This window comes from Nothobranchius furzeri, chromosome 2, assembly GCF_043380555.1.
Source record: "Nothobranchius furzeri strain GRZ-AD chromosome 2, NfurGRZ-RIMD1, whole genome shotgun sequence".
Lineage (NCBI taxonomy): Eukaryota > Metazoa > Chordata > Actinopteri > Cyprinodontiformes > Nothobranchiidae > Nothobranchius > Nothobranchius furzeri.
The window spans coordinates 95350460-95368090 of NC_091742.1; the positions used below are offsets into that span (position 1 = coordinate 95350460).

Consider the following 17631-nt stretch of genomic DNA (forward strand, 5'->3'; position numbering starts at 1 on the left):
CAACACGTAGACAGAAAACACCATCCTAGACACGGAGACGCTCTTTAAACAGGGACACGAACAGCCACAAATTTGGGAGGCTCTGATTGGCTGATTCTCACGTCACTCACGCTGATGCGGAAGCGACGTATGGACGCTGAAGATGGCGTCAGTTTCAAACGCTTTCACAACAAACCTCAGAGTAAGTGACTTTAAAGCGTTATTAAGATATTTTTACACGGTTAATTCTTCATGTTCAGGTGTTACAAGTTGTTTTTGACTCGTTTAGCTGTGATTTAGGTCTGTTTAGACTCTTTAAAGTCTGAATAAAAGCCACGAAAAGTCTCTTTGTGTTAGTAGTTTAGTGGATGTTTAGAGGCTCCGTTTAGAGAATGTAGAGGTTCACCTGAGTGTTGGGCTGGAAGGATTTATAGACCCCAACACGTATAGACTATCCACGCGTGTGTGTGTGTGTGTGTGTGTGTGTGTGTGTGTGTGTGTGTGTGTAAACGGGCTATAACGTAAATTATGTTGTGATAAATCTCGATGGGAGGAGTTTTAAATAGACTTGTTGCATCAAGTGCAGTGCTGATGTTGTCATAGCAACAGCATCTTTACTGGTCCTGGATCCGCCTCCAGGGTGGAAACACTAGCAAGTTACTGCGCAACGACTCCAGTGAGGCTGTTTAATCACTTCTGGTATAAAGAGTCATTCTAGTTTCAGGCACCGTTTTATGTAGACGTGGGTTTATTTTATACTTCACATGAATGAAGCTGAATCAGGTTTTGCGGCAGGTCAGGTGACCCATCAGACCCGTTTCTGCTCTGAAACAACTCGCCGTGCTGTCAGAGTCTGTAGCTTAGGGCTTCTGACTCTTATCGTGAGAATGTTTCCCACGCCAAAACTTTTGATAATAAAAAAAGAAAAAGATGTGTGTAGGTTGGCAACACTCGTGTCCCTTTAAGAAGCTGTAGCACCTTGAGTCACACGTAATACATGTGACAGCCCCATCTAGTGGACAACTTTTGTTCCTGAGCATACCTGTAGTTATCGATCGTCCATTCGTCGTTATGGAGATGACATCCTCGATATATCATCATATTGATTTCAGGCCGTATCGCCCACCCAGCCCTACTGCAGCTCCAGTTTAACCGTCTTGTTTCCCTTCGTTTCAAAATGTTCTTTGAGTTAAATGACTCTGAGCTGTTCTGGTTGGTTCTGTTCGGGTGACCCAGTCCTGCTGCTGACGTCCGTGTACCTGTCAGAGGTCTCCTCCATCTGCAGGTCGTGTGCGAGGACCAGTAGGAGGTCATTCACGATGATCTCTCAGCTTTAAGGAGGCTGGAGGTGATTCTGAGCAGAGATGCAGCCGGTACCGTCGGCGCGGAGCAGACAGCCTGGACGGGTCAGGAGGGGAGAGACGAGCAGCGCCTCTGGGTCTGCGGAGCAGAAAACCAGGTGAGGTCTGGATCTTGCAGGTTCTGGACCGGTTCCTACTGGGCCCAAAGATCTGCTCTGTGGAACCGTTGTGTGTTCCACAGGACGCTGAAGTCCTCCACCGGTGTCTGAACCTCTGTGGGCTGTCTGCAGGCGGCTCTCAACTCCACCAAAGATTCTGTTTTTGTCTTTCAGGATCACTGAGGTCATCAGCTTGATGAATCATGAAGAGAAGCAGGAAGGAGACGGAGGAAGGAGAGCAGAGAGGAAACGAGGAGGTGGGAAGGAATCTGAGAGGGGGGTCAGAGGGAGGAGGGCGGAGTCAGAGGGAGGCGAAGACGAGTGGAGGAGGCTGAGGGGGAGACTCAACCAGCTGGAGAAGGAGAAGCTTCAGCTGACCTCCAGCTTCAACCAGGAGGTGAGAAAGCCAACCAGTAACTCTACAGCTCCCCCTGGTGGAGGAGGTCAGATCAGTTTGTTTTTACAGCAAACCCAGACCCAAGTTAGGATTAAAGGTCACATGATCCACCAGAAGCTAGAGACCAGGCTAATGAAGGATCTAAATGGTCCAGACATCAGCAAGTTCATCAGAGAACCAGTTTAAGTTAATAAGTTCATCACTTATAACCTTTAATAAAAGAGCCCCCCCCCCCCCCCAGGTATGTGGGCTCCAGGCGGAGCTGACACGCCTCCGGTCCTCAGTGGAGCGCGGCGAGGCTCAGAGGGCGAAGCTTCAGTACCAGCTGACCGCGAGCCGCAGAGCTGCCGAGCTAGCCGCCGAGCTCAGCAGAGACAGACACACTCTCACAGGTTAACACACACACACACACACACACACACACACACACACACACACACACACACACACACACACACACACACACACACACACACACACACACACACACACACACACACACACACACACACACACACACACACACACACACACACACTTGAATGAAACACGAGGAACAGGCTCCTACCGGTCAGTCTGGTGTTGCCATGGTCACCATGATGCTATCTTCTCCTCCCCTGCGTGTCGACAGGTTCTGTAGGCGTGTTCTCATCAGCTGGTGTGTTTTTGGTTTCAGAGCGGGCGGCAGAGCTCCAGCAGACTGTCCACGACCTGCAGAAGGCTCTGAGCATCATGCGGCAGGCCCGGGACGAGGACCAGCATGCTTTGCAGCAGGAGCTGGAGGAGCGAGACCGACTGATTCAGAACTTTGGCTCTGAGAACCAGAGATTGCACCTCCTGCTGCAGGTGTGACTCCCCCAGGAGTAAAACCCTCCTGGTGTTAGTTAGTTTCCACACAGGGAGCACAGAGCTCCGATCAGAGGTCGGGTGTGAGGAGGTCAAAGAGGCCAGGATGAGACATCAGCTACAGGAGGATTCATCAGGGTCCAGAGGACTTAGAACAAATGTCTTCTATCAGACATCAGCTCTCTATTCCACCCTAATGGATCCGTCTAATTACTGGCTTCATATGCTCTTCTCCTCTCAGGATCAGGAGCGGGCACTGGAGGAGTCTGAGACGAGGATGGTGGAGGTGCAGAGGAAGAAGCAGAAGGAGGAGGAGGAGAACGGACGACTGGCAGAAGAGCTGAAGATCCTGAAAGAGAAGGAGGAGAAGAGCCGCAGGGAAAAGGAGGTCAGAGCTCCACTGATGAGGAGGAGACACAAGGCTGGCTCCTCCTGTTGGAGTCTTCTGTGTCCAGAGTTTATGTTACTGAATCAAACCTTAAATATTTAATTCATCACTCAGAAGAACCTGGACACAACATTAGCTGATAAAACACAAAGAAGATGCTTACTTAAGGCACACTAGGGTTTACTGGGGTATACTAGGGTATACTAAGGTACACTAGGGGTTACTAAGGTATACTAGGGTTTACTGGGGTATACTAGGGTATACTAAGGTACACTAGGGGTTACTAAGGTATACTAGGGTTTACTGAGGTATACTAGGGTTTACTAAGGTATACTAGGGTTTACTGGGGTATACTAGGGTTTACTAAGGTATACTAGGGTTTACTAAGGTATTCTAGGGTTTACTGGGGTATACTAGGGTTTACTGGGGTATACTAGAGTTTACTAAGGTATACTAGGATTTACTGGTGTATACTAGGGTTTACTGGGGTATACTAGGGTTTACTGGGGTATAATAGGGTTTACTAAGGTATACTAGGATTTACTGGTGTATACTAGGGTTTACTAAGGTATACTAGGGTTTACTGGGGTATACTAGGGTTTACTAAGGTATATTAGGGTTTACTGGGGTTTACTAAGGTATACTAGGGTTTACTGGGGTATACTAGGGTTTACTAAGGCATACTAGGGTATACTAAGGTATACTAGGGTTTACTGGGGTTTACTAGGGTTTACTAAGGTATTCTAGGTTTTACTGGGGTATACTAGGGTTTACTGTGGTATACTAGGGTTTAATAAGGTATACTAGGGTTAACTAAGGTATACTAGGGTTTACTGGGGTATACTAAGGTTTACTAAGGTATACTAGGGCTTACTGGGGTATACTAGGGTTTACTAAGGTATATCAGGGTTTACTGGGGTATACTAGGGTTTACTAAGGTATACTAGGGTTTAATAAGGTATACTAGGGTTAACTAAGGTATACTAGGGTTTACTGGGGTATACTAAGGTTTACTAACGTATACTAGGGCTTACTGGGGTATACTAGGGTTTACTAAGATATATCAGGGTTTACTGGGGTATACTAAGGTTTACTAACGTATACTAGGGCTTACTGGGGTATACTAGGGTTTACTAAGGGTTACTGGGGTATACTAGGGTTTACTAAGGGTTACTGGGGTATACTAGGGTTTACTGAGGTATACTAGGGTTTACTGGGGTATACCAGGGCTTACTAGGGTTTACCAGGGCAGTGAACCTCAACACACTGCCCGTGGATCACATCCGACCTGCTAGACCTTTGAGTCCTAACAGTTTGAAGTTTAGCACCAAAATTTGTGTCCCAGATGTCAATAATTGTTTACTTTAACACAACTAAAACTACAATCAAAACAGTTTAGATAGAAAACAAAACAGTTATAAATATTAATGCTTGAACTTTATTTTAGAGGAGCATCTGGCCCTCACGGTGTCTGCAGGAAATAACTCCGGCCCTGGAACAAGTTTAGCTGAGGACATCTGTACCAGGTTACACCAGGGTTTACCGTAGTACACCAGGGTATACTTGGGTATTCCAGGGTTTACTTTGGTATACTAGGCTATACCAGGGTTTACCAGGGTCAGATGTAAAAGTTAACGGTGTTTTCCTGCAGGTGTCGGATCAGAGGATGGAGTCTCTGGAGGCGGAGCGAGCCGATCACATGGAGGCCAGGTACAAGGTGGAGCTCCTCCAGGTAACACACACGCTTCAGATGGAAACCAACTAAACTATGGTTTATATTTTATGTGTGTTCATGTACTGAAATAAATGTTATGAACAATGTAGGAAAATAATTATTTAGTTAATACTAGCACGACTGCCGTGTGACTAAAGCCTTGCACCGCAACGATGACCTGGGTGGCCAGACTACCCATCATCTCCGGCTTTGCTGCCTCCAGCGAGATCAGAGATCCTCCAGGGACTCTCCTTGGATCTGTGACCACGGTGGACCAGCAGAACAGGCATATATTAGCTTGTGTTAGCACATTTTAGCTTGTGTTAGCACATTTTAGCTTGTGTTAGCACATTTTAGCTTGTGTTAGCATAGGTTAGCGAATATTAGCTTGTGGTAACATGGGTCAGCATATGTTAACTTATGTTGCAAACCAAGGCTAACACCTGCTAACATGAGCTAAGACATGTGATAAATCAGGTATGAAGAAACCGCAGAAGAGAGTAGAAATAAAAAAATAAAATCTCATAAGTAAACCTTTTTGATTTCCAGCTGCTGTAAGTAACTCAGTAACTTTGTTAAATTCATGCAGGAGTAAACGATCTAGCATGACAAACAGATAAACATCATGTCTCTCTGTGGACCCCCCCCCCCCCCCCCCCAGCTCCGTGTGAGGGACCTGGAGGTGGTGGTGGAGGTGGAGCGCTCCAACCAGCAGGAGGCGCAGCGGGGACTGGAGCTGCTGCAGACTCAGCTCAGAGAGGTGGAGCGAGCCTACAGTCTGGAGAGAGAGAGGAGCGACAGCGCTGAGCGCGCTCAGCAGAGGTCAGATCAGCTGGGTCCAAACGCCACGGGTCTGCTTATGGAGGAGGAGGTTCTAGTGTGTGTGTGTGTGTGTGTGTGTGTGTGTGCAGGTTACAGACTGAGTTCAGTCAGACTAAGTCTGAGATGACTGTTGCCTTGGATACTGAGAGGAAGAGGACCTCTGACCTCTCAGAACAGTTTGAGGAGGAGAAGAAATGTCACGCCAACACACACATGCTGCTGCAGCAGGTAACACACACACACACACACACACACACACACACACACACACACACACACACACACACACACACACACACACAAGCCTGGAGCAAACTCGGGCCTGTCTACGGAGCTGCTGTTTGAGTCGGGCCAGACCCGCTCCAGAGTTCCTGAGCCTTTGATCCGAGATCAGAACCAGAACCCTCTCACTGGTTTTTGCTGTTCAGGCAGCTGAGAGGCGGTCGAGCACGGAGGAGGCTCTCAGGACCTCCATGAAACACATCAGGGATCTGCTGCAGCAGCACGGTCATTCACCAGCTGCAAAGGATTCTGGGAGTTCTGCTGAGGTCCTGCTGCTGTTGACCGAGACTCTGAGCTCCTACAGACTCAGGCTGGAGGAGTCCACCAAACAGGTTCGGACTGGGTTCTCTCCGCTGGCGCTCTGGGTTCCTCAGAGGGAACCCGTCATCATGTTCTTTACCCAACAGGTCCAGGACCAGCTGCGTGCTGCACAGGAGCTCCAGGAGCAGAACCGGCTTCTGCAGCAGCTGACCTCAGATCAGAAGGGACAAGCAGAGGTGAGAGTGTTAGTGTAGACCTCAGAGGGGTCAAAGGTCAGCCAGGGCTCCTGAAACCCTAGTCCCTAATGAGCTCTAATGCAGAGCGTCTGTTCTCCAGGGCTGGCGGCTGGAGTTGGACCAACTGAAGGAGGAAGTGACCCGTCTCCATCAGCAGAGATCTGATTGGTTGACTCACCGTCAGCGTGTGCAGGAGGAGAGAGAGAAGGAGGAGCAGGAGAGGAAGGAGGAGCTCCAGAAGATAACCACCGACTTCAACAAAGAGTCAACGGTTGTACTCCACTCTGATCTGAAGGGTTCTAGTCAGAGGTTCTGGTTCTGGTCCAGAGTGTGGCTCGTGGTGGTGATTACCTCGTCCTAGTCTGACCAGCTTAGTTGACCTGGTAACCAGGTGAAGCTGGGCCTCACCCTCACTAATCCATCAGAACCAGAGTCTGACGGTACCAGAACCTTTTACGCCTCACAGAATCACGTAGATAATAATCCAGAATAAACCACAGCTCTGGCCTAATCCCACAAGGTGGTGAACGGTTTAATTAAGTGTTAATGAAGCCCCACCCCCACGTCCAGGTACACCTGTCCTCCCTCTACGCTCTCTACCAGCAGCTGCTGGTCGGCCGCTGCCTCCTCTCTCAGCCCCAGAGCATTGTGGGAGACTTTACCTGGAAGGAGCTGTGTGATGTCATCAGTGAGCACGTGGACCAGCTGACCTCTGACCTGCAGAAGGCCAATGAGCAGGTGAGTCTGGTGGCAGCGTCCTCTCACCTGTTCTCAGCTCAGGATTATGTTAGATGTTCTGGCTCTGCTCCACCTGCTGCTCTCCTCTGTGCAGATCGCCCACCTGCAGAGAGTGTGTGACAGGAAGAGTGTGTGTGTGCGTAAGCTGCAGCACAGTCAGGAGTGTGTGTTGGCTCGTCTGGAGAAGAGCGTGAGGAGGAGGGAGGAGGCGTGGAGCAAGAAGTACACAGACACCGTCAGGCAACTACAGGGCCAGCTGCAGGTAGCGCGCACACACACACACACACACACACACACACACACACACACACACACACACACACACACACACACACACACACACACACACACACACAGGTCTCTGGCGAGCTCTGTAGTAGTTAAGTCTCCCCGCAGCGACAGACTGGAAACCTGTTGAGTCAGCAGAAAGTTTGACTGTAGAGAAGAAAGTAAAACACAGAAACTTTGGTTCAGTCAGAGGGAATAAAAACATCTGGAATAAAAACACCTGAAATAAAAACATCTGGAATAAAAACACCTGAAATAAAAACATCTGGAATAAAAACATCTGAAATCAAAACAACTATAATAAAAACATCTGGAATAAAACACCTGAAATAAAAACACCTGGATTAAAAATATCTGGAATAAAAACATCTGAAATCAAAACAACTATAATAAAAGCATCTGGAATAAAACACCTGAAATAAAAACACCTGAAATAAAAACATCTGGAATAAAAACATCTGAAATCAAAACAACTATAATAAAAGCATCTGGAATAAAACACCTGAAATAAAAACATCTGGAATAAAAACATCTGGAATAAAAACACCTGGATTAAAAATATCTGGAATAAAAACATCTGAATTAAAAATCACCTGGAATAAAATCACCTGGAATAAAAACATCTGGAATAAAATCACCTGGAATAAAAACATCTGGAATAAAAACATCTGAAATCAAAACAACTATAATAAAAGCATCTGGAATAAAACACCTGAAATAAGAACATCTGGAATAAAAACACCTAGAGTAAAAACACCTGGAATAAAAACACCTGGATTAAAAATATCTGGAATGAAAACATCTGAATTAAAAATCACCTGGAATAAAATCACCTGGAATAGAAACATCTGGAATAAAATCACCTGGAATAAAAACATCTGGAATAAAAACATCTGAAATCAAAACAACTTTAATAAAAGCATCTGGAATAAAACACCTGAAATAAAAACATCTGAAATCAAAACAACTATAATAAAAGCATCTGGAATAAAACACCTGAAATAAAAACATCTGGAATAAAAACACCTAGAGTAAAAACACCTGGATTAAAAATATCTGGAATTAAAACATCTGAATTAAAAATCACCTGGAATAAAATCACCTGGAATAAAAACATCTGGAATAAAATCACCTGAAATAAAAACATCTGGAATTAAACATCTAGAATAAAAAACCTGGAATAACATCACCTGGAATAAAAACATCTAAAATGAAAACATCTGAAATAAAAACACCTGGAATAAAAAAATCTGGAATAAAAAAATCTGGAATAAAACATATGGAATAAAAACACCTGGAATAAAAACACCTGAATTAAAAATCACCTTGAATAAAATCACCTGGAATAAAAACACCTGAAATAAAAACACCTGGAATAAAAATGTCTGGAATAAAAACATCTAAAATGAAAACATCTGAAATAAAAACACCTGGAATAAAAACATCTGCAATAATAACACCCGGTATTAAAACACCTGGAATAAAAACACCCTGTATAAAAACATCTAGAATAAAAACACCTGGATTAAAAATATCTGGAATAAAACTTCTGGAATAAAAACGCCTGAAATAAAAACACCTGGATAAAAACGTCTGTAATAAAAACATCTGGAATAAAAACATCTGAAATAAAACAGGGAATAAAAACATCTAAAATAAAAACACGTGGGATAAAAACATCTGGAATAATAACACCCAGAATTAAAACACCTGGAATAAAAACACTTGGTATAAAAACATCTGGAATAAAAACATCTAAATTGAAAACATCTACAATAAAAATGTCTGGAATAAAAACATCTAAAATGAAAACATCTTAAATAAAAACACCTGGAATAAAAACATCTGGAGCAAAAACGTCTGGAATAAAAACATCTAAAATGAAAACATCTGAAATAAAAACACCTTGTATAAAAACATCTAGAATAAAAACACCTGGAATAAAAACATCTGGAGTAAAAACATCTGGAGTAAAAACATCTGGAATAAAAACGTCTGAAATAAAAACATCTGGAATAAAATCATGTAAAATAAAGATAAAACTGAAGATTTAAATGATTTTATTTTGTTTCCATTCTGTGTTCCAGTCGAGTCTCTCTCTGTGCGACTCCCACCGGGACCGCGCCTCCTCTCTGGAGCACCACTGCTCCTCCCTGACCTCTGACCTCTCCCGGCTCCAGAGCCTCCTCTCCAGAAGCCAGCGGGAGTCCTCCTCCACCTCCTCCGCCTGCTGCCTGCTGGGTGGAGCTCTGAGACACGCCCACCAGCGTCTGAGCGCGCTCAGTGAGCAGAAGAAGCTCTTGTCCAGACGGCTGGAGGAAAGGGAGGGGCTGGAAGGGGAGGTCAGGAGGCTAGTGGACGCTCTGGGAGGTGAGAGGGACAAGGAGGTGGTGGAAGAGGAGAGGAGGAGGAGGACAGTGAGGAGGTGGAGGAGGAGCGTATGGGTGGTGCTGGCCATGAAGTGGTGGTGCGCCCTGACCAAGAAGAAGACTGTGCTGCTCTACCTGGACAGAGGAGGAGGAGCTGTGGGCGTGTGTGGAGGCTTGTTTACGGCAACACAAAAGGGTCAAAAAGCTCCTGAGACAGGTGGGCTTTTATTTCTGTTATTCTGTCCCTTTTTTATCGATGTCAATAATATTTATTTGTTTATGTTGCAGCTGAAGATGCTGAGGCTTGTTTTACCCGCTGGCTTCAGTCTGAGCAGCTCTTCTCCATCATCCTGTCCTCCATGTCTGACCTGCAGGAGGCGCTAGCTCACCGCGGTACTTCCTGTTTCTGTCGCCATTACCCGATAGACGATGCATCACATCAACGTTCTCTCTCTCTTTAGGCTCCTCCCCTCCTAGTGTAATCTCAGCTGCTTGCTCAGGCTTGTCCCGCCTCCTGGACCACCTCCTCGACCAATCAGCTGGGAGCTTCTCTGGTGGAGCGAGCGAGTGGCTGAAGCTCGGTCTGAGCGGTCGGGCGCTGGACCTGAAGGTAACAGGAGGTCTGTGGAGGAGGTACTGGTGGTCTCCTCCTGCTTACTGTGTGTGTGTGTGTGTGTGTGTGTGTGTGTGTGTGTGTGTGTGTGTGTGTGTGTGTGCGTGCGTGCGTGCGTGCGTGCGTCCGTCCGTCCGTCCGTCCGTCCGTCCGTCAGGCCCTGGTGTCGTCCCTCCAGCAGCACTTCCTTCTATTCAGCCAACGCCTCCATTCAGCTGAGGTAGAGAGGCGGAGCCTAAGGCTGGAGGTGACCAATCTGAGAAGAGGTCTGCAGCAAGGGGTGAGACACACACACACACACACACACACACACACACACACACACACACACACACACACACACACACACACACATACACACACACACACACACACACACACACACACACACACACACACACACACACACACACACACACACACACACACACACACACACACACACGGGCTGCAGACAGGCCAGGGGAGCAGCTGTAGAATAAAAATGGAACCTTTGTGTTTCTGTGTGTGTGTGTGTGTGTGTGTGTGTTTCCAGGTGCCGAGCGACCATTTCCTGAGTGTGTGTGAGGAGCTCCATCAGGCTCTGAGCAGAGAGCAGGAGGCCCAGACGCTGATCCAGGATCAGTCTAAGCAGGTGCAGACTCTGAGCCTCAGCACCCAGGTGAGTGTGTGTCTGCACAGGTAGAGAGCCGTTAACAGCTGCTCCTGAAGGTTCTAACGTGTGTCTGCAGCATCTCAGGTGTTCCTCTAATCATCTCACCCATGGGCTTTAGTGGTTTTCTGTATTTTTATCAGAACCGGTCTCTACCTCTGCAGGAGCTGTCAGAGGCACGGAGGGAAGTGGCCCGGAAGGAGCGCTCCCTAAGGATTCTGGGTAAGCACCTGTCGGGGCTTCAGAAGGAGAAGCAGCAGCTGGAGGAGCGTCTGCGGCGAGCTGAGGAGGGGCAGAGAGACCTGAGCAGGTACCAGCAGGAGGACAACAGAACCGCTGTTGGGATGTGGGGAGGAGGTTCTGGATCCAGATGTTCTGACTCAGATCTACGGTGGCCTGTTGGTGCTGCTAACATGAGCACACGTTGTGATGGTGTTCTGAGGAAACTCGGGAAAACAAACCGAGTTTTCTCTGATGCTGAAAAGTTTGAAGTGAAATAAAAAAATTAAAGTGTTTGTTTTTTCCATCAGACGTCACACATGTGTCGTCAACTGTTTAAAGTCTGCAGAGACGAGCTGTAAGCAGGTTAGAGGACACACACACACACACACACACACACACACACACACACACACACACATACACACACACACACACACACACACACACACACACACACACACACACTGGATTAACCCTGTAACAGCTGCTGACACAATGCCCCGCCCCCTACAGGTCAGAGAGAGTCTCAGCCAATCACACGACTCCATATCCAGTCAGCCACGCCCCCTCCTCCTACCTCTAGAACACCTGGAGCTGAGGGGAGCAGAGAGCATCATGGGAGCTCCTGAGGTGGCCATGTGCCAGGTGAGTGAGGGGGCGGGGCTTAGGAGCATCCTGCTCTTCCATCCATCCTAACTTCCTTCTGTCTGCAGACGTTTCTCTCCGTCGTCTCCCAACTGTGTCACGCCTGCATCTCCAGGATCGGCTGGCTGGAGCAGGAAGTCTCCGCCCACCGCAGTCATGTGACTGCTCTGCGCAGCGAGCTGCAGGATGCTTGTCTCCGTGACAACCAGGCCTTTGTCCCTGTAGGACTTTCTGAACAGATCTTTAATGAAATCAGATGTTTTTAGTGATTTATTTACGTGTTAGTGAAGTTCTTCTGTGTTTCTGGTTATTTAAATCCAGATGAATGTTTATTTTTAAACCCTGAGCCTGGACGTGTCTGTGCTGATGAGAGGATGCACCGATGTGTGACCCTACGCGTTTCTCATTGTTTTGCCTCCAGGTTGAAGAATTCCCTGAACCCTTCCCACCTGCGGATCCAGAAACACCTGAGCCCGTTCCTCTCTCTGGTTTGTCGAAGGGATCAGTAGCTTACATAGGCCCCGCCCCCTCATGAATGAACCACGCCCCTCTTACATCATTTCAACGTGAAGCCTGATCTGGTCCTGAACCGGGGGTGGTCCAGACCGTGTGAGGATGTCGGTGTCGGTTCTCCCAGCTGGTCGGTGACAGACGCCTGAAGCCCAGATGTTCACCCACTTCCTGTGACAGAAGAACATCTGGCTCATCTGGAGGTGTTGATGCTCCTGTCACCAGAGCAGCTCCAGGACTTGTCATCTGAGGAGAGAACATGTGAGCACACATCAGCTGAAAGGTTTTCCTCTCTAACATGGATCAGTGTTGCTCCAGACATCGTTTAGCTGTTTGTTACCATGACGATAAAGCTCTAATCCCTGGTAGTTGTTGTTGTGGTTAAACCCGATGCATTTATAACGTTTCATTTAAATCAGGTTCTGTTTATGTCTGCTTGTACATAAAAACACCTAAATGTTAAAAACAAAGAGGCTGAAGCTAAACGCCTGAGAACACGAAACCCATCACACTCCTGCAGACAGAATAAACATCTAACAGGTGTAAACAAACTCCTGCAGACAGAATAAACATCTATCAGGTATAAACAAACTCCTGCAGACAGAATAAACATCTATCAGGTGTAAACAAACTCCTGCAGACAGAATAAACATCTATCAGGTATAAACAAACTCCTGCGGACAGAATAAACATCTATCAGGTGTAAACAAACTCCTGCGGACAGAATAAACATCTATCAGGTATAAACAAACTCCTGCGGACAGAATAAACATCTATCAGGTGTAAACAAACTCCTGCGGACAGAATAAACATCTATCAGGTATAAACAAACTCCTGCGGACAGAATAAACATCTATCAGGTATAAACAAACTCCTGCAGACAGAATAAACATCTATCAGGTGTAAACAAACTCCTGCGGACAGAATAAACATCTATCAGGTATAAACAAACTCCTGCAGACAGAATAAACATCTATCAGGTGTAAACAAACTCCTGCGGACAGAATAAACATCTATCAGGTATAAACAAACTCCTGCGGACAGAATAAACATCTATCAGGTATAAACAAACTCCTGCAGACAGAATAAACATCTATCAGGTGTAAACAAACTCCTGCAGACAGAATAAACATCTATCAGGTATAAACAAACTCCTGCGGACAGAATAAACATCTATCAGGTATAAACAAACTCCTGCGGACAGAATAAACATCTATCAGGTACAAACAAACTCCTGCGGACAGAATAAACATCTATCAGGTACAAACAAACTCCTGCGGACAGAATAAACATCTATCAGTTATAAACAAACTCCTGCGGACAGAATAAACATCTATCAGGTATAAACAAACTCCTGCAGACAGAATAAACATCTATCAGGTGTAAACAAACTCCTGCAGACAGAATAAAGATCTATCAGGTATAAACAAACTCCTGCGGACAGAATAAACATATATCAGGTGTAAACAAACTCCTGCAGACAGAATAAAGATCTATCAGGTATAAACAAACTCCTGCGGACAGAATAAACATCTATAAGGTATAAACAAACTCCTGCGGACAGAATAAACATCTATCAGGTGTAAACAAACTCCTGCGGACAGAATAAACATCTATCAGGTGTAAACAAACTCCTGCGGACAGAATAAACATCTATCAGGTATAAACAAACTCCTGCGGACAGAATAAACATCTATCAGGTATAAACAAACTCCTGCGGACAGAATAAACATCTATCAGGTGTAAACAAACTCCTGCGGACAGAATAAACATCTATCAGGTGTAAACCACCTCCTGCGGACAGAATAAGCATCTATCAGGTGTAAACAAACTCCTGCGGACAGAATAAGCATCTATCAGGTGTAAACAAACTCCTGCGGACAGAATAAACATCTATCAGGTGTAAACAAACTCCTGCGGACAGAATAAACATCTATCAGGTGTAAACAAACTCCTGCGGACAGAATAAACATCTATCAGGTGTAAACAAACTCCTGCGGACAGAATAAACATCTATCAGGTGTAAACAAACTCCTGCGGACAGAATAAACATCTATCAGGTGTAAACAAACTCCTGCGGACAGAATAAGCATCTATCAGGTGTAAACAAACTCCTGCGGACAGAATAAACATCTATCAGGTGTAAACAAACTCCTGCGGACAGAATAAACATCTATCAGGTGTAAACAAACTCCTGCGGACAGAATAAGCATCTATCAGGTGTAAACAAACTCCTGTGGACAGAATAAGCATCTATCAGGTGTAAACAAACTCCTGCGGACAGAATAAACATCTATCAGGTGTAAACAAACTCCTGCGGACAGAATAAACATCTATCAGGTGTAAACAAACTCCTGCGGACAGAATAAACATCTATCAGGTGTAAACAAACTCCTGCGGACAGAATAAACATCTATCAGGTGTAAACAAACTCCTGCGGACAGAATAAACATCTATCAGGTGTAAACAAACTCCTGCGGACAGAATAAACATCTATCAGGTGTAAACAAACTCCTGCGGACAGAATAAACATCTATCAGGTGTAAACAAACTCCTGCGGACAGAATAAACATCTATCAGGTGTAAACAAACTCCTGCGGACAGAATAAACATCTATCAGGTGTAAACAAACTCCTGCGGACAGAATAAACATCTATCAGGTGTAAACAAACTCCTACGGACAGAATAAACATCTATCAGGTGTAAACAAACTCCTGCGGACAGAATAAACATCTATCAGGTATAAACAAACTCCTGCGGACAGAATAAAGATCTATCAGGTATAAACAAACTCCTGCGGACAGAATAAACATCTATCAGGTATAAACAAACTCCTGCGGACAGAATAAACATCTATCAGGTACAAACAAACTCCTGCGGACAGAATAAACACCTATCAGGTACAAACAAACTCCTGCGGACAGAATAAACATCTATCAGGTACAAACAAACTCCTACGGACAGAATAAAGATCTATCAGGTATAAACAAACTCCTGCAGAAAGAATAAACATCTATCAGGTGTAAACAAACTCCTGCGGACAGAATAACCATCTATCAGGTACAAACAAACTCCTGCGGACAGAATAACCATCTATCAGGTACAAACAAACTCCTGCGGACAGAATAAACATCTATCAGGTGTAAACAAACTCCTGCGGACAGAATAAACATCTATCAGGTGTAAACAAACTCCTGCGGACAGAATAAACATCTATCAGGTGTAAACAAACTCCTGCGGACAGAATAAACATCTATCAGGTGTAAACAAACTCCTGCGGACAGAATAAACATCTATCAGGTGTAAACAAACTCCTGCGGACAGAATAAACATCTATCAGGTATAAACAAACTCCTGCGGACAGAATAAACATCTATCAGGTGTAAACAAACTCCTGCGGACAGAATAAACATCTATCAGGTGTAAACAAACTCCTGCGGACAGAATAAACATCTATCAGGTATAAACAAACTCCTGCGGACAGAATAAACATCTATCAGGTATAAACAAACTCCTGCGGACAGAATAAACATCTATCAGGTGTAAACAAACTCCTGCGGACAGAATAAACATCTATCAGGTGTAAACAAACTCCTGCGGACAGAATAAACATCTATCAGGTGTAAACAAACTCCTGCGGACAGAATAAACATCTATCAGGTATAAACAAACTCCTGCGGACAGAATAAACATCTATCAGGTATAAACAAACTCCTGCGGACAGAATAAACATCTATCAGGTATAAACAAACTCCTGCGGACAGAATAAACATCTATCAGGTATAAACAAACTCCTGCGGACAGAATAAACATCTATCAGGTATAAACAAACTCCTGCGGACAGAATAAACATCTATCAGATGTAAACAAACACCAGCGGCGGCGTTAGGCTCCGCCTGCTGGTGCCGGACGCGACTCCCGCTGCTGGACCTGGGCCCTCAGACATCCTGCTGCAGAAACCAGTTAGAGCCGGTCTGGGCTTGGTGGCGATCCTGCTGGAGGCAGCATCAGCGATGTGGCGGGGTTAGGATGTTGGTAGGAACCAGACTGGTTGTGGGTTCTAATCCCAGTAGGTCAGACCAGCTGGGACCTCCTTTCCTCTTTATCCTGATACTCAAGTAGAATTTAGAAGATCATCTAGATGCTGCTCTGTGAGGTATGAGCCCAAAGCAACACACACACATACACACACACTCTCTCTCTCACACACACACACAGCAATGACAGGAGAATAGCTTAAAGAAACACTAATCCAAACTTTCTAAAGCAGAAAACATTTAACCTGCTGCATCAGCACAGTGTGTGTGTGTGTGTGTGTGTGTGTGTGTGTGTGTGTGTGTGTGTGTGTGTGTGTGTGTGAAGCTTCAGACAGCTCTTGGGTCCATCTTTAGAAGTGCGTCCCCTCGCTCACATGCCCCCAGGAAGTGTGTGTTGTGATTTACAAAGGGACTTAAGCTTGCTGACACACACACAAACACACACACACACACACACTGCTGCTGAATCAGCTAAACACCAGCTTCCCGTGTGTCGTGCTCCTCTTCGTTCTCTGTGGAGACTCTTGATCAGGAACCCGAAGCGCTTTGTGTAGAACCTCCTCCTGCTACTGAACACCTGGAGCTGATTTCACACATCTGGATGTTTTCAGCACACTCCCACCCTCGGATCCTTTTGTCTGACGCTGCTGATGCTGAGCTTTTACCTTTGTGTCACCAAAGGGATCCAGACATCAGCTGAGATCAAACTCTTCTACAGAGACTCAGGCGCTAACAGACCAGGGGCCTCATTCATCAAGCTAGCTTACGCACAAAACGCGGTCAGAAAACTGCGTAAGCAACTTTCCACGCAAACTTTGGGATTCATGACAGAAAACTTAGCGGGAAAATGTGCACAACTTTAAGTTGACTAAGGACCTGGCTTACACACATGCTGGACATGGAGAGCTCCTGCAGTGCTGCTGCTGAGAAGGATAAAGTTATGAAATCCTGCAGCATTATCACTTGTACCGCTTCGTTTTCACACAGAACAAGACCCCCCACATGCACACGCGTGCACACACACACATGCACGCACACACACAGCCTGAAGTGCAGAATACGGAATGCAGAACATCAGCAGGGGGACAGATTGAGACAGAACATCATGCGTCTGTGACAGTGTGTGTCCTGTCACTGTGACCCGATTGATCATGCACCCTGGCTACGTGGACA

At 45.7% G+C, this 17631-nt stretch overlaps 1 protein-coding gene across 6 annotated transcripts; it reads left to right on the forward strand.

Moving 5' to 3' along the window:
• The first annotated feature begins 61 nt into the window (after positions 1-61).
• LOC107372399 (coiled-coil domain-containing protein 171) lies at positions 62-12891 on the forward strand. Of its 6 annotated transcripts, none has more exons than XM_070548406.1 (24): positions 62-181; positions 1216-1438; positions 1613-1835; positions 2077-2227; positions 2512-2681; positions 2923-3069; positions 4721-4801; positions 5445-5605; positions 5695-5833; positions 6034-6219; positions 6295-6384; positions 6485-6655; positions 6955-7122; positions 7217-7384; positions 9498-9996; positions 10068-10172; positions 10241-10389; positions 10550-10672; positions 10928-11053; positions 11209-11354; positions 11575-11629; positions 11780-11911; positions 11980-12132; positions 12333-12891. In XM_070548406.1, the coding sequence occupies exons 2-24, from the start codon at positions 1344-1346 to the stop codon at positions 12444-12446; spliced, it is 3552 nt and encodes a 1183-aa protein (XP_070404507.1). In that variant the 5' UTR covers positions 62-181; positions 1216-1343; the 3' UTR covers positions 12447-12891. The 6 variants fall into 6 exon arrangements, with proteins under 6 accessions (XP_070404507.1, XP_015796112.3, XP_015796113.3 ...); XM_015940626.3 differs by having other exon boundaries at positions 1246-1438; XM_015940627.3 differs by having other exon boundaries at positions 1265-1438.
• Positions 12892-17631: the final 4740 nt, after the last annotated feature.